The sequence below is a fragment of the Musca domestica genome, unplaced genomic scaffold (genome assembly GCF_030504385.1).
Source record: "Musca domestica strain aabys unplaced genomic scaffold, Musca_domestica.polishedcontigs.V.1.1 58, whole genome shotgun sequence".
Classification (NCBI taxonomy): Eukaryota; Metazoa; Arthropoda; class Insecta; order Diptera; family Muscidae; genus Musca; species Musca domestica.
In genome coordinates this window covers 2,415,669-2,438,332 of record NW_026712360.1, presented here as the reverse complement: position 1 = coordinate 2,438,332, position 22,664 = coordinate 2,415,669, and the positions used below count along the sequence as shown (strand labels likewise).

The window sequence follows — 22,664 nt, the reverse complement described above, 5'->3', positions numbered from 1 at the left end:
TTCAGAATTCTAATTCTTTCCGTTTGTCCAATATAAATTCAAGTATTAAATTTTAGTACATTTTGTACCCTTTTAGTACGAATTTCCAAAAATCCAGCTTGTCCACACGTCTAAGCACCCCAAATATATGTGGAGACTGTTTGTAAGAAAATTGAATGGATTTTTCTCAACCCTTACCAATTTTTTCATATAACCTCTATGGCGTATGAGTATTGCCCACATTAATACGCCCGGTGTCCATATTTGACAAAAATTTCACGCTTTCTCCTTTTCTCTCTTTCTCCCTGACCACAAACATCGGCCGTTGTTTGATGCCATCATTTAATTATTAATTGAAGTTCAAGTGAAACATCAACAATGAACTTTTTGTTTTTGTTTTTTTTTTTTTGATACGAAAAGTTGGAAAAATAATAAAGTTTTCGGTTCGTATGACTTCGGTGACCTTTTTCCATGATTAATGATAATGAAGACATAATGAAGTGAATGAAAATTTAGCGACTCTACGAGTGGTCATATGTGTGTGGACACATACATACACATCTTTATCGTGTGGTGAAATATACAGAAGTCCTCGTTATTATAACAAACATTAATGGTGACATTTATTTTCCTCTTTTCTTGGCCTCTTTTTCTTCTTTGCTTAGCAGTAACCACTCGTTGTTTAGCTTAGCTTGTTTCCCAGTGACACTTTGATTAACTATTTGCAAAGTCATTGAGTTAGTCAGGCAGACTTGCTGTTGCTGGTTGTGGTGGTGGCTGTAATGAATACAAGGCGATAATTTCATTGTTGATTAACACCAAGATCAACACCTTAGCCGAGGAATAGGATGTGGCTGTGGGAGGGTTAGGAGTAGGCATGTTCAGACTAAACATGAAGTATTGGGTTACCACATTTGCGTGGGCATAACTCTCGGCAGTGTCATTAGTCGTATTTCGTTGATTAGTCTACCGGGTGAGATGAAAAAACTACAACCAACTTCAGACTGCTGTTATTTCTAAGCCACTCGTCCGACAGCTGTTAAAATTATTCCAGTTACAGCTTAATATATTGTCTACAAGCGTACAAAAGCATTTTGGTGAGAATTTTCCCGGAAAAAAGTTATTCGTCATGGAGGAATTCATGCGTGATAGTGTAATATCTTTATATTTGGCTGGAAAACCACGAGGGGCTATCGGTAGAGCACTCCCGAATTTAAATGTGAATAAATCTTGTGGGTCTCTTAGCATCGCTCGTTTCCGTGATAGTGGTGGTGTAGCCCGACGTCAAGGAAGTGGCGGAAGACACAACAGTAACATCAGCAGAAATGGTTCGAAAAGCAAAGAAGTGACTTGATCAAAACCCGCTTCTCAGTGGCCGAAAAATGGCTCGTGAGCTGAACATATCGCAATATTCCATTCGGCAAATATTGAAAAATAAGATTGAGATAAAGCCGTTGAAATTCCAAAAAGTGTCAGAACTTACACCGCAACAGAAAAAAATAGACTCAAAAGAGCTAAAGAGTTGCTTCGCTTGGCCAAAAGTGGTGAACTGCCGAATGTGGGTTTCTCCGTTGTCCAGCAGTTTGTAAACAAACAAAATGATCATTTTTACTTGCCAAAGAGTTCAGGTCAGCTGAAAATGTGCTCCTTCGCTTGGCCACCAGAACTCAAGGTCGGCCATGGTAATGCTGTGGGTCGTTATAACAGTCGATAATCGCTCTCCGCTCGTATTAATCGACCGTGGCATCAGAATAAATGTCGAATATTATCGTGGAAATATTCTTGAGGGTGTACTAAAGCCTTGGGCAAGCAAACATTTTGGCCGCAGACCTGGAAGTTCGCTCTCAGCACGCGCCACCCAAGACTAGTTACAAAATGAGGTTCCTTGCTGCATTGCCAGCTCACAATGGCCACCAAAATCTCCGGATACCAATCCGTTGGACTATTGTGTCTGGAGTATTTTGGAGGGCAAGATTGGCACTAAAAAATACCAAAATGTCGATCACCTCAAGCAAGCGCTTCGCCGAGAATGGGCCAAAATAAAGCAGAGCCACCATAATTCAAGCGCTGGCCATGGTGATGGTGTGGGCCGCCATAACAGCCGATGGTCGCTCTCTGCTCGTATTAATCGACCGTGGCATCAGAATAAATGCCAAATATTATCGCGAAAATATTCTGGAGGGTGTATTAAAGCCTTGGGCACGCAAACATTTTGGCCGCAGACCCTGGACATTCCAAAAGGACTGGGCACCGTCGCTCTCAGCATGCCCCACCCAAGAATGGTTACAAAATGAGGTTCCTCGCTTTATTTCCAGTGCACAATGGCCACCAAAATCCCTGGAAACCAATCCCTTGGACTATTGTGTCTGGAGTATTTTGGATAGCAAGGTTGGCACTAAAGAATGCCAAAAAGTCGATCACCCCAAGCAAGCGCTTCGCCGGGAATGGGCCAAAATACCGCAGAGCAACATTCGGGCAGCGTGTGATGGTTTCATTGGCCGTTTTAAGGCAATAATTCGTGCCAAAAGTGACCAATTCGAACAAATCTGCACTTATTCTAAAACTTGATGCTATTTCCGACATTTTTTGCTTTCATTCAATAAAATTTAAAAAAAAATAAAAATTATGACATTTGACTTTGTTGCCGTTTCTTTATCTCACCCTGTATTTGAAATCCATAAATGACATGGGATGCGCAGATTGGCCTTCTATGTTGCGAGGGAGGGCGGTTAGGCGGGAGTTTGTGAACTCACTGATAAACATAAACACTCTCGCTTATAAATGCCATTAAATGTAATTTAATACCCAATACGTTTGTCGATTCAAGCCACTCTAAACACACACACACACTCACCCACCCAAATATTCAACATTAGATAAATGTCATTCGAAGCGTATAACTGCCGACATCAATCATACGCAACACTGCCAATGAAAGCGAAATCAAATCACCAGCAATGTAGCCTCATTTTTTGTAGTTGTTGTAAATTTTGCATTAAAACAAAAAACCCATTAGGATAAATTGTTGCCTCCCTCCTCCATCGGTACTTGTACAATCTCAAAACGATTATTAAAAATGGCAAAGAGCTCTTGAGCAGCTACTTGAGATTCATATTCAAACTACTCAACAAAGTTAGATGACCTTTTTAACCTTTTTATGAAAGAGAAGAGAGGACTCTCTTTTCCCTCTCCACCCGGAATGTCTCTTGTAAATTACACAAAAAAAAAACTTTTGTTTATTCGAGTTTATCTTTTTTCCCCATGCCTTTCTATTTTGTGTCTAATTGCAAACTAATGTTCATTTTTTTACTCTCTCTCTCTCTTCCTCTCTTTCCCCCTCTCTCTTGAAGGTCAAGGACATAACCCGCAACATTAAAAAGGCCGTTGTCGCCGCCTCTCTGGAAGAGATTCGTGCCAAAGTAGCGGAGAAATTTGACAAAGCCGATCAGTTGGTCACCATCCACCTGGACTCGGATGGTACAGAAATCGACGATGAGGAGTATTTCCGCACCCTGGAGGCCAATACTGAATTGATTGCCGTATTTCCGGGAGAGCATTGGATTGATGTGAGTTGAAAAATTAGAATTTGAGATAATCAAGATAAGATAAATGAGGTGACTTAAGAATGTAGATAATGTATCTGCGCTTTGGAAATAACGAAGAAAATGTATCTACATCAGGGAAAGGGCGTAGGTTATGTATCTACGTTATTTTAAGAACAAATGTGATAATGTATCTACCTTATGGAAATGATGTAGATAATGTATCTACTACTTCCATATGACGTAAAAAATGTATCTGCGTGATCTATATGATATGATAATTTATCTAAATGATATAGATAATGTATCTACGTTATGGAAATGACTTGAGAAATGTATCTACGTCATGGAAATAATGAAGATAATGTATCTACGATATATAAATAATGTAGATAAGGTATCTACGTTATCTAAATGATATAGATAGTGTATCTATGCTATGGAAATAACGTAGAAAATGTATCTACGTTATGGAAATGATAAGGATAATGTATATATGTTATTTAAACGACATAGATAATTTATCTACGATATCTAAATGACGTAGATAAGGTATATACAACATCCAAAGGATGTATATAATGTATCTACGTTATCTAAATAACATAGATAATGTATCTACATTATAGAAATAACGCACATAATGTACCTACGTTATCCGAATAATGTAGATAAAGTATCTACGTTATCTAAATAATATAGATAATGTATCTATGCTATGGAAATAACGTAGATAATGTATCTACGACAGGGAAATGGCGCAGATTATGTATTTACGTTATGTTAAGAACGCGGAAAATGTTTCTACCTTTTGGAAATTATGTAGATAATGTATCTACAACTTCCAAACGACGTAAATAATGTATCTACGTGATCTATATGAGGTATCTAAGGTATATAAGTTATCTAAATGATATAGATAATGTATCTACGTCATGGAAATGAATGTATCTACGATATCCAAATGATGTAGATAAGCTACAAGATCCGAAGGTCGTATATAAAGTATCTACGTTATCTAATTGATGTAGATAATGTATCTACATTATCTTAATGATGTAGATGATGTATTTATGTTATCTAAATAATATAGATAATGTATCTACATTATAGAAATAACGCACATAATGTATCTACGTTATCCAAATCATGTAGATAAATTATCTACGTTATCTAAATACTATTGATATGGTATCTATGTTATGGAAAAATCGTAGATAATGTATCTATGTCAGGGAAATGATATAGATAATGTATCTATGCTATGAAAATAACGTAGATAATGTATCTACAGTATGAAAATAACATAGATACTGTGTCTACGTTATCTAAATGACGTAGATAATGTATCTATGTTATTTAAACGACATAGACAATTTATCTACGTTATTTAAATGATATAGATAATGTATCTACGTTATGGAAATTACTTGAGTAATGTATCTACGTCATGGAAATGATGAAGATAATGTATCCATGATATCCAAATGCTGTAGATAAGGTATCTACGCTATCTCAATGACATAGATGATGCATCTGTGCTATGGAAATAACGTACATAGTGTATCTACATTATGGAATAACATAGATAATGTATCTACGTAATGGAAATGATGTTTATAATGTATCTACTATACCCAAATGATGTAGATAATGTATCTACGTTATTTAAACGACATAGATAATTTATCTACGTTATCCAAATTACGTAGATAAGCTATGTACAACATCCAAAGGACGTATATAAGGTATCTACGTTATCTAAATGACGTAGATAATGTATCTACATTATCTTAATGATGTAGATAAAGTATCTATGTTATCTAAATAATATAGATAATGTATCTAAGTTATGGAAATGATGGAGATAATGTATCTACGATATCCAAATGAAGTAGATGATGTATCTACGTTATTTAAATGACATGGTTAATTTATCTATTATATCCAAATGACGTAGATAAGATATATACAACATCCAAGGGACGTATGTAATGTATCTACGTTATCTAAATGACGTAGATAATGTTATCTAAATGACGTAGATAATGTATCTACATTATCTTAATGATGAAAATAAGGTATCTACGTTATAGAAATAACGTACATAATGTATCTACGTTATCCAAATGATGTAGATAAAGTATCTACGTTATCTAAATAATATAGATCATGTATCTACGCTGTGGAAATAACGTAGATAATGTATCTGCACTACGGAATAACATAGATAATGTATCTACGTTATGGATAATGTATCTCCGATATCGAAATGGCTTAGATAATGTATCTACATTGTGGAATTACCGTATATAATGTATCTATGCTCTCTTAATGGCTTAGATAATGTATCTACATTATCCAAATGATGAAGATAATGTATCTACGTTATGAAAATGACGTAGATAATGCATCTGCGTCATCTGACGTACGTAGACAATGCCTAAGATACTACTTCTAAATTATCTGAAGGACTTGGGCGATGTATCTACGTTCTCTAGCTGACGTCTACGCAATCTACCTGACTTAGATAATGTATATACTTTATCTAAATGACGTAGATAATTTATCTAAGTTATCTGAATGACATAGATAATGTATCTTCGATATCGAAATGGCTTAGATAATGTATCTACATTGTGGAATTACCGTATATAATGTATCTATGCTCTCTTAATGGCTTAGGTAATGTATCTACATTATCTAAGTGATGAAGATAATGTATCTACGTTATGAAAATGACGTAGATGCATTATCTACGTTATCGGAAGTACGTAAATAATGCATCTTCGTTATCTAAATGACTAAAATAATGCATCTAAATTATTTGAAGGACATGGACACTGTATCTACGTTATCTAATTGACGTCTACGCAATCTACCTGACTTAGATAATGCATCTACTTTATCTAAATGACGTAGATAATTTTTCTACGTTATTTGAATGACGTAGATAATGTGTATTCGATATCCAAATGACGTAGATAACGTATCTTCGATATCCAAATGGCGTAGATAATTTATCTACTTTATATTCGTTATCTAAATGACTAAGGTAATTCATCTAAATTATCTGAAGTACGTTTGCAATATATCTACGTTATCTAAATGACGTAGATAATGTATCTACGATATCTGGTTGACGTAGATAATGCATTTGCGTGGTCTAACTGACGTAGATAAATTAAATCTAAAAGACATATACATTGTATAAGAGTTATCTAAATTAAGTAGATAATGTATCTACGTGACGTAGATAACTCATATCCTTTATCTTAATATTTTAATTTTCTTATGCGACCAACTGGATTATTTATCTGTCATTAAACATTTTTTCTAAGCTAATTTTGTATGACAGGTTACTTTAGCCTTTTTTCTCCTCTCCCTCTCTCCCTCCCCCAACATTTCCCTTTAATATCATTAAATTCAAATTATCATTTTTTTAATTATTTAAGCAACTTTCAATTCTGGGAAAATTTGTTAGGTATTTTTTGTTGTTGCTTTCCCAACAAAGTTTGCGGAAAAAGTTAACAAAATGAAGCAGCAATGAGCAAAGTAAAGTGTATCTTATTGCGGCGGGTTGTATCTATCTGTGGCAATGGATAATTACCGTAACTTGTGTTTAAGGAGGTGTAGAGGGGGAAGAGGAGTAGGTTTTTTTTTTGAGGTTAAGCCAACACGAAAAGTTGTCACCGAAACTTTTGCTTTTTAGGTGTTCTTGTGGCGTTGCTTCTTTTTTTTGATGGAATTTCAAGTGACGTTGCTGGGAATAACTCTTGAGAGAAGCTTTTATTTTGACTTTTGACATTGTGAATTATGAAAGAGATTTTGAAATTAAATTTCAATTTCAATTTAATTGCAAATTGCTTTATAGAAGTCAGTAAGTAACTTTATTTTTTGGCGATTTTTATCTACATTATTTGCTATTTTTTTGGTTTTGTTTCCTTAAAGTCTATTGTAAGCAGTGAGAGTTTCTTGCGTCTGTATACCAGGTGAGGGGTATTTTTTTTTTGTTCTCAAAATGTCCATAACTTAAGTAAATTCGTTCGCTGAGAGAGAGAGTGTCCTTCTAGGCATGTTTTTCGTCTTAAAAATCTAAACTAAAAATGAGTTTTCTAAATTACAAAGCCTCTAATAGAAACAAGCTGATCCTAGCTGCACACGGAACTGCTGATTGGTCTCACCCACATCGCGTATGGCAATGTCGACAATTGGCAGACGCTGGGTCTTTTGGGTGGTGTAGGTGATCACGGTCTTGGCCCAGGCATTGGAACGTTTCTAGAAATAGATAAAATATTTAAATTCGGTACTTCCCCCTCTCTCTCTCTCTCTTCCTTTTAAAATAACTCACCCTGCACTCATCCAGCTCGGCTTCATAGCGCAATCTCTGGGGACCCTTGGGTGTCAGTTCAGCATCATTCCAGGACAGTAACTTCAAGCCATCCCTGGAAAAAAACACGCCAATTATTAATCGAATCTTCAAATTTAAGGATCTCTTCCTCCCCCTCCCACTTACCTTGCTGCCGTCGAATCATCATGCAAATAGGCCACCGTGTTCCTACAATGGAACGTTATCTTCTGGCTAGCCCTTCCGGAAAGCAGTTGCAAGAAACCCATTTGATTGGAATCGGTCTTATAGTTAATGTCCATACCTCCGGCCATTTCACCCAACCAAACTTCCTTTTCGGAGCCCACATAGCTCAACACATTCGACTCCTTGGGTTGCGGAATAATGCACGTGGCTCTCCTCTCCTTTTCACAATAGACCAAAATGGCATCCTGAATATCTCCCTCATTGGGATCAATCCAATAATCTCCGGATTTAAAGTCAGGATAGGCAGCAAACAGGTCACGACAAGTTTTGGCTGGGGCAGTCTGTTGGCCATTGGGACGCTTGAAACGTTCAAAGGAGGCCTTGACATGATCAAAGGCCTTCATGACCAAGGCCTGTTTCTCCTCATCGGACAGGCCCTCCGTTAGCTTATCAATCATTGGCTGATCACCCATAACATCCACACCCTTGGTTTGACCCTGGTTGAGCAGGGCTGTCAGGGCAGCAACATCATAACCCAAAGTTTCACCTGGTGGACCAGGTGGACCTGGAGGACCGGCTGGGCCCACAGGACCTGGTTTACCATCGTGACCGCTGTAACCTCTGGGGCCGGCAGGACCTGGTTGACCTGGAGGTCCGGGATTGCCATCTCTGCCCTGGGGACCTCTCATTCCCATTTCTCCGGGTTTGCCTGGAGCTCCTTGTAGACCCGGCAGACCCGTGTCACCCTTCAAACCAGGGGAACCGGGTAAACCTTGCAAACCAATCAAACCTCTGTGACCCTTAATACCCTTAGGACCTGGTTCGCCAGTTTCTCCCTTGGGGCCCTCAATACCCGGAGGACCAGGTTTGCCTCTAAGACCCATGGGACCAACCACGCCGGGTAGACCTGTTTCACCCTTGGGACCACGTTCACCATGTTGACCTGCTGGACCAGTCGGACCGGGTGGGCCAGGAAGACCTGGATTACCGGGAGCGCCTTGATTGCCTTGTTGACCGGGAGGTCCCTTATCACCAGGACGTCCTTGAATACCTGGGGCACCTGGTTTACCTGCAGGTCCCACGGGACCTTGTTCGCCTTGGGGACCGGGATTGCCTTGTGGACCTATCAAACCTTGGGGACCGGGAGGGCCATCCTTTCCAGGTTTGCCTGGTTGGCCAGTTTCTCCAGCTGGACCACGCATGCCACGTAAACCTTGGGATCCTGGAGGGCCAGGTAAGCCAGGCATACCGCGATCTCCCACAGGACCTTGGGGACCTTGAGTGCCGGGAGGTCCGGGTGGACCATCATTGCCAGTTTCGCCTTTTTGACCCTCGGGGCCAGGGGGTCCTTGCAAGCCAGGTTGTCCAGGTTGGCCAGGGCGTCCGGGCTCACCCGAGCTACCCTTGAGGCCTTGGGGTCCAGCAATACCAGGCTGGCCGGGGCTGCCAGGTTGTCCCTAAAAATTAAAGAGAAATATTAACTGAAAGACCCACCTCTCTCATCCATGACAACTTACTGGTGCTCCAGCATCTCCGGGTCTTCCGGGCAAGCCACTCATACCCGGCTCTCCTCTTAGACCAGGTTCACCTCTAGCACCCTTGGGACCGGTCAAACCCACTGGACCGGGCAGACCTTGTTCGCCCGGTTGTCCCTGAGGACCGACATCACCTTGAGAACCCTTAATACCCATTAAACCGCGATCACCTTTAGCTCCAGGTAAACCAACAATACCAGGGGCACCTGGAAAACCGGGAGGACCAGCTGGACCAATTGGACCTCTTTCACCGGGGGCACCATTTGCACCTTGTTCACCAGGGGTACCAGGATTGCCAGGACTACCACGTTCACCAGGCTCACCAGGGGCTCCTGGTGGCCCAACATTACCCTGGGGACCTCTATCACCGGGACGGCCGGGGGCACCCTCGGGTCCCATGGGGCCTGTGCTACCACGTTCGCCCTTTACACCAGCTGGACCGGGTAGACCTTTGTGGCCGGGTATGCCCATCATACCGGGGGCACCCATGTGGCCCTTTTCGCCTTGTTTGCCGGGGAGACCCTGAAAATTAAATAAAAATCAATGAACCATCGAAAAAAAAAAATTCATCCTCTACTTACCGGTGGTCCATCATGTCCTGGATTTCCAGGCTCACCCCTTTCGCCAGGTGTACCAGGTTGACCAATAGGGCCTCGTTCTCCGGGATAACCTCTTTCGCCTCTCAAACCAGCCGGACCAGTTGGACCTTGGGGACCTGGTGGGCCATGAGCACCATCCTTGCCAGGGGATCCAGGGCTACCAGGAGCTCCTGGCAAACCTTGGAAACCTCTGGGACCTGTGGGACCTGCTTCACCTCGAGCACCATCTTGACCCGGTGGGCCAGGTGGACCCTGGGCTCCGGGTAAACCATCTTTGCCATTATCACCACGCGGACCAGGGGGGCCAGCAACGCCGGGCTCGCCTGCCTTACCAGGTTCTCCAGGAATACCCTTATCACCGGGTATACCCATGGGACCGGGCAAACCTTGAAGACCTTGCAAACCTTGTTCACCGGGCTTTCCATCTGCACCTGGAGGACCACGTTCACCTGGTGGACCATCTCTGCCATCGGGACCCACACGACCGGGAAGACCTCTCAAACCCTGGAGACCAGGTAGACCGGGAGGACCAATATCACCATTGCTGCCTTTTTCGCCAGGAGGACCTTGTACACCTCTCTCACCGGGTGTGCCCTTGGGACCCATGGGGCCATCGGGTCCAGGAAGACCAGGCATGCCGGGAGAACCACGTTCACCTGTGGGACCAGCTGGGCCGGTGGGACCACGCATGCCACGTTTGCCGCGCTTGCCTTCGGGTCCAACAGTGCCGGGTAGACCTCTGGGGCCTGGTTGGCCTGCTTCACCTTTAATGCCTTGGTCACCTGGAGAGAGCAAATGGATGAGACGAATTAACATTTTTACCGAAAGAGAGATTCCTCCTTACCTTTATACCCTCTTTCGCCGGGTTGTCCGGCAGCACCTTTTACACCGGGCTCACCGGGACTGCCTGGCATGCCATCGGGTCCTCTGGGACCGGGGAAACCTTGAGGACCAGCAATACCAGGAGCACCCATAGAACCCTTGTCGCCAGGCATACCATCCTTACCGGGAAGGCCCGGGAGACCATTTTCACCTGTGGCACCTGGACGACCTGCCTCACCGCGTGGACCTTGCAAACCTTGATCACCTTTGGGGCCCATGTGACCCATATCACCTTTGGCGCCGGGAATACCGGGGAAACCTGGAGGTCCAGGTTTACCTATGGCTCCAGGTTGGCCGGGAGTGCCAGGGTTGCCATCCAAGCCACGAGCACCAGGCTGGCCGGGTGGACCTTCACGACCACGTTCACCGCGGGGACCGGCGGGACCCTAAAATACAATTAAAGATGAAATTTCATTTAGATTTGAATAAAATGTGGACAACTTACAGTTGAACCAGGTGGACCCACAGGGCCCATTACACCAGCAGACCCCTTTTCACCGGGGGCACCCATATCACCCTTTGATCCATCCAAACCGGGTAGACCGCGATGTCCTTTCAATCCGGGTTGACCTGGTAGACCGGGAAGGCCACGAGGGCCAGGTGTACCAGCCAAACCCTGGGGTCCAGGTTCTCCATCCTCACCAGGCATGCCATCTTTTCCGGGGGGACCAGGTAAACCTCTGGGACCCATTGGACCAGGTGGTCCCTGAACACCAGGTTCTCCGGGCTCACCACGTGTGCCTTGGAAACCTTGAGGACCCTGAGGTCCCACAGTGCCGGGTGGACCCCGAGGTCCTGGCTGACCATTTGTGGGTATTGGTACAGGGGCGTAGAAAGCAGCTGCCGTAGGGCCTTTGTCGGAGTTTGCATATTCAGCGGCCAATTGTTGATGATAGTAGCTCATGTCGGGCATGGGACCAGGGGGACCTGGATTTCCAGGTACACCGGGGGTGCCAGGTGCCCCAGGGAATCCGGCCTCTCCTGAGGGACCTTGGGCACCAGGATAGCCCGGCTCTCCACGAGGTCCCAAAGCTGCTTCATAGGGGTTATAGGCCGGCGTCGTTGCTGGCGTAACAGGTTTTGGAGTTGTTGTGGGAATTTCGTCGAGTGGTTGCAAATCTATGGCAGGGCCAAGTCCAAGTTTGCAATCTGCAGAGGGGGTACAGTCGACCTTCCCCTCCCGGCAAATGCAATTGTGAACACAGTTGTTTTGTTCGGTGGTAAACTCATCGTTGTCCCGATACCAGTTGCCCTCAAAGAAACAGGAGAAGGCATTGATGACATTGGAAGCCATGCGGGGGGTGGCGGTGGAGGAGGCAACCTCTGCAAAAAGGGGGGAGAGATTTTTTGAGTTTTTATGGTCATTGGAGAAATTGTTGTCAACTTACCCACACCATGTGCCTCGAATGTGTCAACATCGGAACCCAAATCTGAAAATAAATTGAAACAATGAGTTTTGATTCAGACCTTGCTGGGTAGAACTATGTGAGCGAGTGAGCGGGCAGTGGAGAGGGAGGGAGGGAGGGTGGCAGCGGCAGATATAAATCATAAATTTAAATGTGTCAGCAGAAAACATGGCAATAAATGCTGGCAAATATTTCAAAGCATAAATCTTAACTAGATTGCATCTGCTCAGTTAGGAAGACAATGTATGGCTTTTCAATTAGTTTTCCGTGACATATGGTTGTATGTGTGTACGTGTATGTGTGAATGTGAAAAATGAGGTAAATGTTTCTGAGGACAGTGGTTTGTAAGCTGAAATGCAGGCTCTTTATAAGAGAACAAAAGTATGGGGGTTCTATTAACAAACTAAGGGTTTTCATGGGAAAATTTAGGTTTTCCATAGGAATATTGCGGAATTTCATAGCAAAACAGGAGTTTTTCATAGGAAAACTTGAGATTTCCATAGGAAAACTGGGCATGGTTGTTTTCCGTAGGAAAACTGTGGTTCTCCATAGAAAACTGTGGTTTTCCATAGGAAAACTTTGGTTTTCCATAGGAAAACTGTGGTTTTCCATCGGAAAACAGGTTTTCCAGATATTTTCCATATGAAAAAAAAATGTTTTCCATAGGAAAAAAAATGTTTTCCATAGGAAAACAGGAGTTTTCCATAGGAAAACTGGTGTTTCCATAGGAAAACAGGGGTTTTCCATAAGAAAACAGGGGTTTTCCATAGGAAAAGAGGGGTTTTCCATAGGAAAAGAGGGGTTTTCCATAGGAAAACAAATATGTTCCATAGGAAAACAGATATTTTCCATGGGAAAACAGATGTTTTCCATAGGAAAACAGGTGTTTTCCACAGGAAAACAAATGTTTTCCATAGGAAAACAGATGTATTCCCTAGCAAAGCAGATATTTTCTATAGGAAAACCGGTGTTTTCCATAGAAAAACAAATTTTTTCCACAGCAAAACAGGGGTTTTCCATAGGAAAATAGGGGTTTTCCATGGGAAAACAGGGGTTTTCCACAGGAAAACAAATATTTTCCATAGGAAAACAAATGTTTTCCATAGGAAAACAGGTATTTTCCATAGGAAAACAGGGGTTTTCCATATGAAAACAGGGGTTTTTCCATAGGAAAACAGGAGTTTTCCGAAGGAAAACAGATATTTTCTATAGGAAAACTGGTGTTTTCCATAGGAAAACAAATATTTTCCATAGGAAAACAGATATTTTCCAAAGGAAAACAAATGTTTTCCATAGGAAATCAGGTGTTTTCCATAGGAAAACAGGAGTTTTCCAAAGGAAAATAGTGGTTTTCCATAGGAAAACAGGTGTTTTCCATAAAAAAAGGTGTTTTCCATAGGAAAACAGTCGTTTTCCAAAGGAAAATAGTTGTTTTCCATAGGAAAACAGAAGTTTTCCATAGGAAAACAGGTGTTTTCCACAGGAAAACAAATGTTTCCACAGGAAAACCCCTGTTTTCCTATGGAAAACCCCTATTTTCCTATGGAAAACCCCTATTTTCCTATGGAAAACCTCTGTTTTCTTATGGAAAAAATTTGTTTTCCATAGGAAAGCAAATATTTTCCATAGGAAAACAGATATTTTCCAAAGGAAAACAAATATTTTCCATAGGAAATCAGGTATTTTCCATAGGAAAACAGGAGTTTTCCAAAGGAAAATAGTGGTTTTCCATAAGAAAACAGGTGTTTTCCAAAGGAAAATAGTTGTTTTCCATTGGGAAACAGGTGTTTTCCATTAGCAAATTAGTACTTTCACAACATAGGGAAATCTGGAGTTTTCCACAGGAAAACCTGTATTCTTCATTTGGAAAATTTGAGTTTTCCAAATAAAAACTTCTTTACAGTCTCACTTTATGAGATTTTCTCTCCGAAAACTGGACTGAATGGGGGCTCCATAGAAAAACTGGGGTTTTCAAAGGAAAACTTTAATTCGATCCGGCTTTTCCATGGAAAAACTATAACTCTGGGCTGAACTGGTATTCCCTGTGCTTTGTTTTAAGTTCGGAATTTTCAAACCCATATTTCTTGCTATTTTTAAATACGGCCACATGTAAAATATTTTTTTTATTCATTAAAATTGATTCGAAACTTCTTCGTCTTCCACTTGGTCTTGGTCTATCATCGCTGCATCTTAAATTCAAATAAATATTACTTTAACACATTGACAGTATGGAGGACAACGATGACAGCCAGCAATTTACAACAACAACAACAACTGACTATGGCGCTTTTTCGCAATTAAAAAAGAAAAAGAAAAAAAACTGCCTTTGGCAAATTGGCACTATCGACGTCATAGCGAAACGATTATTAACTCAACATGTTCGACTGTGCTCCGTAATGAAAGAATGAATATCAATTGATGAGCATTGTTGGAGCTATTCTTGGATGGGTCCAAGTGCGAGCCGAAATTGGGTCAATTTCAATTTTATGCTCCGGCGGCATTTACTTACCATCATCGTAATTGCTGTAGTCATAATTATCCAAATCGTCCAGACTGGCATCGTCCGGCTTGGGCTCCTCGGCCTGGGGGCGTTCAACGATCTTCTTCCTAAGGCGGGCCTTTTTTACGTTCTTGGCAGCATTTTTGGGGGCATCTTTTGTCTCTTCGGCGGCGGCAGTGACTGCAGCTATTAGAACACAGGCGGTGATTAACAGCCAAAATAGTTTGAAATGCATTTTTGTGGTGTGGTGGTCTCAGCTAATCTCTCCACATTTGAAATCACAACTGAATGGATTCAAGCATTGGTGATAATCTGAAAAGAAAAAAGAAAAAGAAAAATGAATGATTGAAGAAATAACCCAGATTAGAATCAGGAAATTGGAACACGAACGAAAAACAAAATCTTGTCTCAAATTTTAATGCATTTTTTGAAATATTTTGAATGGCCATTCATTTGTTTTTGTTGTAATCCATATTTGTTGTTAGTTTTTTGTGTGTTTTTTTTTTTGGAGGGAAAACGCTAATCATATTTTAATGCTTTCGCTTCAATGTTAAAAGTTCACCAAATTTTGTTGATAAGTTGTCTTCGGGGCGTTCTCAAAAGGAGTACATCTATCGCTTATCTCTTGAATTTGTAGCCAAGACTAAACAAGCTGCGAAGCAACCGAGAAGCTGAAATAAAATTTTGACACTTTTTCTATTTCCTGTTGACACCGAAGTCATCGATGTGGCGCAATGCATGTGATCCGAAAAAAAAAAAACAAAAACAAATTGCAAAATATCGAAACTTTTATTCAAATATTTCGGGGAAAGTTTAAAATTAGTGAAAATGATTTAAATTTGGAAAAGAAAAGTTTAAATTTTCCATGAGAAAATGAGAGGGAATGAGAGTTTTCCATGGGAACAGTGTAATTCAGCTCAAGTGTATAATAGTTTTCTACCGAAAAACTATTCAACTCAGCTGTATAACAGTTTTCCCCATGTCACTCTAATCGGCTTAGCTATATAACAGTTTTTCTATGGAAAACTTTTTTTAAATCAGCTGTATAACAGTTTTGTCATGTAAAACTTTATTCAGCTTAGCTGTATAACAGTTTTCCTTAGGAAAACTCCATTCAACTCAGCTGTATACAGTTTTTCTATGAAAAACTACATTCAACACAGCTTTATAACAGTTTCCCTCTGAAAAACTTTATTCAGCTCAGCAGTATAATAGTTTTCCTATGGGAAAATTTATTCAGCTCAACTGTATAACAGTTTTATTATGGAAAACTATTCAACTTAGCAGTATAACAGTTTTCCTATAGAAAACTCCATCCAGCTGAACTGTATAACAGTTTTCAAGCTCAGCTGTAGAACAATTTTTTCCATGGAAAACTAATCAGCTTAGCTGTATAACAGTTTTCTTTTGAAAAATTATGTTCATAACAGTTTTCTTATGGAAAACTTTATTCAGCTCAACTGTATAACAGTTTTCCTACAGAAAACACTCTTCAGCTCAGATGTATAACAGTTTTTCTATAGAAGACTATATTTATGTCAGCTGTATAACAGTTTTTCCCATGGAAAACTCTAATCAGGTCAGCCGTATAACAGTTTTCTTATGGGAAACTCCATTCAACACAGCTGTATAGCAGCTGTATAACAGTTTTCCTATGGAAAACTCTATCCAGCTCTGCTGTATAACAGTTTTCCCCATGGAAAAATATATTCAGCTTAGCAGTATAACAGTTTTCGGGTGGAAAATTCTGTTCGACTCAGCTGTATAACAGTTGTCCTATGGAAAACTATGCAGCTCAGCTGTATAACATTTTCGCTATGGGAAACTCTTTTTGGCTCAGTTGTATAACAGTTTTCCCCATGTAAAATTCTATTTAGCTTAACTGTATAAAAGTTTTTCTGAGGAAAACTCCATTCAACTCAGCTGTATAACAGTTTTTCTTTGGATAAAATTGAATAAATTAAGGAGGAGTTTAGGAGGTCTTCAATTTTAGGGCGGGTTGGAATATTTATTTTTTTCTTTTTAAACAATTTTCCCAAATATTTTTGCAGCTGCTCCAAAATTGAATTAAATTTTGAAATACAAAATTATTAAATATTTAATTGTTCCCAATTTTTTTATTGTCCCCAAAATATCCAAAAATTTGAAAACAATTATTTTTTTTTTAAATAATTTGTCTTGAAAATTATTTTTAGTTTATTTATGTCTTTTAGTCGTCTCTCTTTTATTTTTTTAACTGTTTCCAAACATAATTAGCTTTTCCAATCCCAAAATATTGAAAAAAAATTAATTTTTTTCTAAAATATATTTTAATTAATTGTTTTCAAATGTAGTTTTTTATCCAGATTTTTTTTTATTTTTTCCAAATATTTTGTTTACTTTTTTAATTTTATTTAAAATCTGTGGTTTTTCTGAATTTTATTTTTGGGTCAATTAACTTTTTTTTTATTTTTTGCTGTTGCATAATTTTCATATTCTCAGTTTCTTTGAAAGTTTTTTGTTTTTAGAAAATTTCTTTGTTTTGTTTTTTTTTTCTTTTATATTTTCAATTTTCCATTCACTTCCACCTTAAAATCTTACATTTGATCCTTGTATTTTTTCAAATTTCTCACACAACACTTTGAATCACAATCACTTTATGTTTGAAAATTGTCTTTTATTTCACTTCCTTTGGCCACCCGAACCCGTTCACTTTTACTTCGTTTCTTTTTCTTCGAGAAGATGTTGATCGTTTTGAAATTGAAAATAAACTGTAACCAAATGAAGACGGGCTCAGAATTTATAGTGTTTCAAGCGGCTATCCATGCCAAGGAAATTTATGATCATTAGAATAAGAAGAAGAAAAAAATAAGAAAAAAGAAGAAGAAGAAGAACATTTTATTCAGCTGCATATTTTTGTCAGCTATTCAGCAACTATTTGGAGAGAGGGAGAAACATAGTTTTAGTTTTCTGAATGAAATGAGAGAAAGAGACAGAGAGAAACATAAGATCAATGGGAGATCTAATTTCAGTGGGAGATGTTTATTCCAATGAGAGATATTTATTTAGGAGACAAGAGGGAGAGAGTTAGTGTGAACTCCAAACGCATTCCATTTGTTTTGAATTTTTTTATGCTGGGCTATGCTTGTCTGCCATACTTTGATTTGTGTGGGGGGACAACGATTCTTGATAAGCATTTCTTGTTCTTTTAAATATCTGCCCTCGTCGTTGATGCAGACATGGATGTTTGTGTGATTTGTTCAAAGAATCTGTCTTATCTCTTCTAATCGCACCGGCCGGCAGCTTAGTGCGTACGACACCAACCAAGTAATTGCTGAACTACTAAACCAATTTATTAATCTCCGATTTGTAATATTCAAGTTTAAAGGTTATGTTTATTTGAAGTAAAAGAACGTCAGATGAGCAAGACTTATTTTTGGAACACAATATTTTGTTGATTGTGGAAATCTGAAAAAAAAAATTAGAAAACCCAGATTCCCGAGTAATGACTGCGAAGTTCTTTAAATTTATTTCAACAAAAAATTATAAAATAAAAAAAAAATTAAATTAATTGCAAGTTAATCTTGAGGATCCTTTAAACAATCGAAAAAAAAACTCTTGAAGTGACCGGAAAAAATATTTTAAAATCCACTTGATGGCCATTAGAAAAATTGTTATCCATTACAGGTTGCTAACTTTAAGAGTCCTCTGAGGAGAAAAATATTTTTAGAAATCAAAGGTGATGTTAAAAAAATATACCTTGAAGTAATTGTAAGTCCTTAAAAAAACTGTTAGAAATTCACTTTAGTATATTTGAGGCTCATTGCTTAAGTGTCTTAAATAATACAGAATGATTATCTTCAACGTCCTTGGAAAAGATCCTTAAAAATCTCAAATATTATTCTTGAGGGTCCTGAAATATTGTTGTTAAAAAGTCGAGGACGATGGTTTAAAAGTCCTTCAAAAAATTTAGTCTTTCCTTAAGGGTCCTTACAAAAAATTTATAAACTCACGTGGATTGTTAAAACTCTAGTTCGATATAATCGAGTGTCATTGAAAAACTGTAAAGACGGAATTCTGAAGAGTCCTTCAAAAATGTAGTAAAAAATTGCAAGTCGATTAACTCGAAGATCTCGAAAAAAATTAGTAGTGTTGAAGTCTTAATACAGGGTGAGATGAAAAAACTGCAACCAACTTCAGACTGCTGTCATTTCCAAGCCACTCGTCCGACAGCTGTTAATTCCAATTATTCCAGTGACAGCTCATTATATTGCTTACAAGCCTACAAAATCATTTTGGAGAGAATTTTCCCGAAAAAAGTTATTCGTGACGGAATTCAAGCGTGATAGTATGATTTCTTCATATTTGGCCGGGGAACCAAAAGTGGCTATCGTTAGAGCACTCCAGCATTTAAATGCGAATAAATCTTTTGGGTCTCGTACCATCGCTCGTTACCGTGAATTATACTGGTAGCGTAGGCCGACGGAAAAAAACAGCAACATCAGCGGAAATGGTTCGAAAAGTAAAAAAGCGACTTGATCGCGTCGTAGTGGCCGAAAAATGGCACGTGAGCTGAACATATCGCAATATTCCATTCGGCAAATATTGAAAAATGAGCTCAGGGTAAAGCCGTTGAAATTCCAAAAAGTACAAGAAATTACACCGCAACAGAAAGAAAATATACTCAAGAGAGCTAAAGAGTTGCTTCGCTTGGCGGAGTGGTGAGTGGTGAACTGCCAAATTTGGTTTTCTCCGATGAGAAAACAAGCGTTGTCCAGAAGTTTGTAAACGAACAAAATGATCATGTTTACTCGCCAAAGAGGTCAGCTGAAAATGTGCACCTTCGGTTGGCCACCAGAACTCAAGCGCCGGCCATGGTGATGGTGTGGGGCGCCATAACAGCCGATGGTCGCTCTCTGCTTGTATTAATCGACCGTGGCATCAGAATAAATGCCAAATATTATCGCGAAAATATTCTGGAGCCTTGGACACGCAAATATTTTGGCCGCAGACCTTGGACATTCCAACAGGACTCAGCACGCGCCACCCAAGAATGGTTAGAAAATGAGGTTCCTCGCTTCATTTCACAATGGCCACAAAAGTCTCCGGATACCAATCCGTTGGACTATTGTGTCTGTAGTTTTTTTGAAGGCAAGGTTGGAAATATCAACGTGTTGAACACCTCAAGCAAACGCTCCGCCGGAAATGGCTCAAAATACCGCAGAGCAACGGTCGGGCAGCGTGTGACGGTTTCATTGGCCATTTGAAATTTGAAAAAATCTTTAAATTCCACATTAATGTCCTTGAAAAAATTCTTTAAAAATCCACATTTATGTCCTAGGAAAAATTCTTTAAAATTCCGCATTGATGTCCTTGAAAAAAGAACGCTAAATATCCATATTGGTGTCCTTGTAAAATACGTTACGTTACGGCTAATAGTCACGCTGATGTCCTTGAAAAAATCGTTATAAAAAAATCTTTGAAATTCCACATTGATGTCCTTCATTAAAAATCCACATTTATATTCATGGACATTTTTTTAAACTTCACTTTGATGTCCTTGAAAAAAAAAAAAATTAAAATTCCACTTTTATGTCCTTGGAAAAATTCTTTAAAATTCATCATTGATGTCCTTCAAAAAAAAAAATAACGCTAAAAATACTCGTTGAAAAAATCGTTTAAAAATCCGCGTTAGTTTTCTTTAATAAGTTCTTTGAAAATTAACGTAGATGTCCTTGTAAAAATCCTTATAAAAAATTTTAAAATTCCGCATTGATGTCCTTGGAAAAATTCTTTAAAAATCCACATTTATGTCCTTTGAAAAATCCGCATTGATGTGATAGGAAAAGTTCTTTAAAATTTCACATTGATGTCCTTAAAAAAATCGCTAAAAATCCATGTTGAAAAATATCGTTTAAAAATCCACGTTAATGTCCTTAAATAAGTTCTTTGAAAATTCACGCTGATGTCCTTGAAAAAAATCCTTTAAGAAATCCGTATTGATGTCCTTGGAAAAATTCTTTAAAATTTAAAAAATTAAAATTCACCATTGATGTCCTTGCAAAAATCGTTTTAAAATCCACGTTAATGTTCATAAATATTTTCATTGATCATGCGTGTTGATATCCTTAAAAAATCATTATAAAATTTTTTTGAAAATTCCACATTGATGTCCTTGGAAAAATTCTTTAAAAATCCGCATTTATGCCCTTGAATTTTTTTAAGTCCTCATTGATATGCTTCTATAAATTCAACATTAATGTCCTTGAAAGAAATCTTGTTTTTGTCCTTGAAAAATCTTTATAAAAATTTACGCTAATGTCCCTAAATAAGTTTCTTAAAATGCACGCTGATATCCCTGAAAAAATCCTTTAAAATTCCAAAAATCAATTTGATGTTTTAAAATTGGGTCCCTTAAAAATATTAAAAAAATATCAAAAAAATCAAGTAAATATCCTTGAAAAAAATGCGTTTAATTTCATTTTAAAGACTCTGCAGGAATCCAGGATTCCTTCTAAAAATACTCCATTGCCATTTCTTTCCAAAAATCTCATTTTCAATTTAATCTAAGCCTGTGTAATCCGAAAAACAGAGACCTCCTACCTTTTTCATTAACATCTTGGGCATTTAGATGCTGATGATGGAATTTTATTTTGCTATAAATAAAATTTCGTCTTCGCTTTTTTTGTTGTTGCGAGGTTTTCAGATGCCACATGTCATCGTCAAAGGCTATGACTTTAAATGTGAAGGTTAGGTTAGAGATACTTATATCCTAGTTGTTATAATGGCAACAACAACAACGAAAACTATGACAAAAACATGTCTTCTATTTTCTCCATCAGTCTCAAATTTCGACGACGATGATGATAGCGGTGGTGGGGGTGATGCCGGTCCTGTTAAAGGTTGCAAATGTTGCTCCAAATGTCATAGCTTGTCGTGGTGTTGTGTTCGCTTCGTTGTCGCTATTTTGTTTATTTGTGCTCAACATGTCGTAAAGGAATAAACGAAACTAATACTATTAAGTTGTTGTTGCTGTTGTTGTTAACACACACCAACAACAACAATCGACTATAGCGGCATCTATAAATTCCTTTTCTTTTGCCTCCTTTTTTCTCTCTCCTTGCCTTGGTGTTCTTTGTATTATTTGTATAATACTTCTCTCTCTCTCCTCTCTAACACACGCCTGCACCCATTCTTCTCAAGCATCGTAGTATTCTTCTTCTTCTTTTTTGTGTGAGCCTTTCTCCTTTGACAAGTATCAGAGGTTGTTGAACATGTCTGAAGCATTTAAATTTGTTGCTTGATGACATTTGAGTAGGTGTAACGATGTGTGTGTGCGTGTGTGTGCTCTTCATATTGTTGTGGTAGTTAGATGGTTCAAAAACACTTCAATGTCACAGAATTTGAGTTAAGAAAGCGATTATAAAACACAACCAGCCATGCTGAGCTACTCTTCAAATTTTCTTTCATTTTTTTTGGTCTAGCAGCCCAGGCCGACGTCTCCTTCTTTTCATGGAAAACTTTTTTTTTGTGAGATAGAAAGTTTTCAGAAACAACAACAATAACATAATAAAAGTTCACAACATGTTGCCTAATACAAATTAAAATCTTTAGAATTTTTCCATATTTTCTACCTCTTTTTTTTGGGAGGGTTACCTCTTCTCTTCAGTTGGGATATTTTCTAATGGAATTTTTTATTAGTTAAGGA

The 22,664-nt window shown here is 38.9% G+C and overlaps 2 protein-coding genes across 2 annotated transcripts in view; one reads left to right on the top strand and one right to left on the bottom strand.

Moving 5' to 3' along the window:
• Nucleotides 1–22,664, top strand: part of LOC101887617 (DNA fragmentation factor subunit alpha) — a 90,594-nt gene that overhangs the window by 47,742 nt on the left and 20,188 nt on the right. The window contains exon 2 of the mRNA XM_005179558.4: nt 3,330–3,545. Within this exon, the coding sequence (XP_005179615.1) occupies nt 3,330–3,545 (216 nt within the window). The remainder of the gene's footprint in view (nt 1–3,329; nt 3,546–22,664) is intronic.
• LOC101889347 (collagen alpha-1(I) chain) lies at nt 7,356–17,738 on the bottom strand. The gene is made up of 10 exons (XM_005179569.4): nt 17,558–17,738; nt 14,987–15,289; nt 12,460–12,501; nt 11,517–12,394; nt 11,034–11,457; nt 10,172–10,971; nt 9,573–10,112; nt 8,038–9,512; nt 7,873–7,966; nt 7,356–7,799 (listed from the first exon to the last, which is right to left on the bottom strand). Exons 2-10 carry the CDS (start codon nt 15,210–15,212, stop codon nt 7,653–7,655), a joined length of 4,626 nt encoding a protein of 1,541 aa, XP_005179626.1. The 5' UTR covers nt 15,213–15,289; nt 17,558–17,738; the 3' UTR covers nt 7,356–7,652.

Bases quoted from the DNA above. Each gene is read 5' to 3' on its own strand.
- LOC101889347 (XM_005179569.4), bottom strand. From the start codon at position 15,212: ATGCATTTCAAACTATTTTGGCTGTTAATCACCGCCTGTGTTCTAATA. The intron at 10,972-11,033 runs GTAAGGAGGAAT...TGCTCTCTCCAG, and splicing joins CGGCGAAAGAGGGTATAAAG to GTGACCAAGGCATTAAAGGT. The intron at 7,967-8,037 runs GTAAGTGGGAGG...GTTTTTTTCCAG, and splicing joins GATGATTCGACGGCAGCAAG to GGATGGCTTGAAGTTACTGT.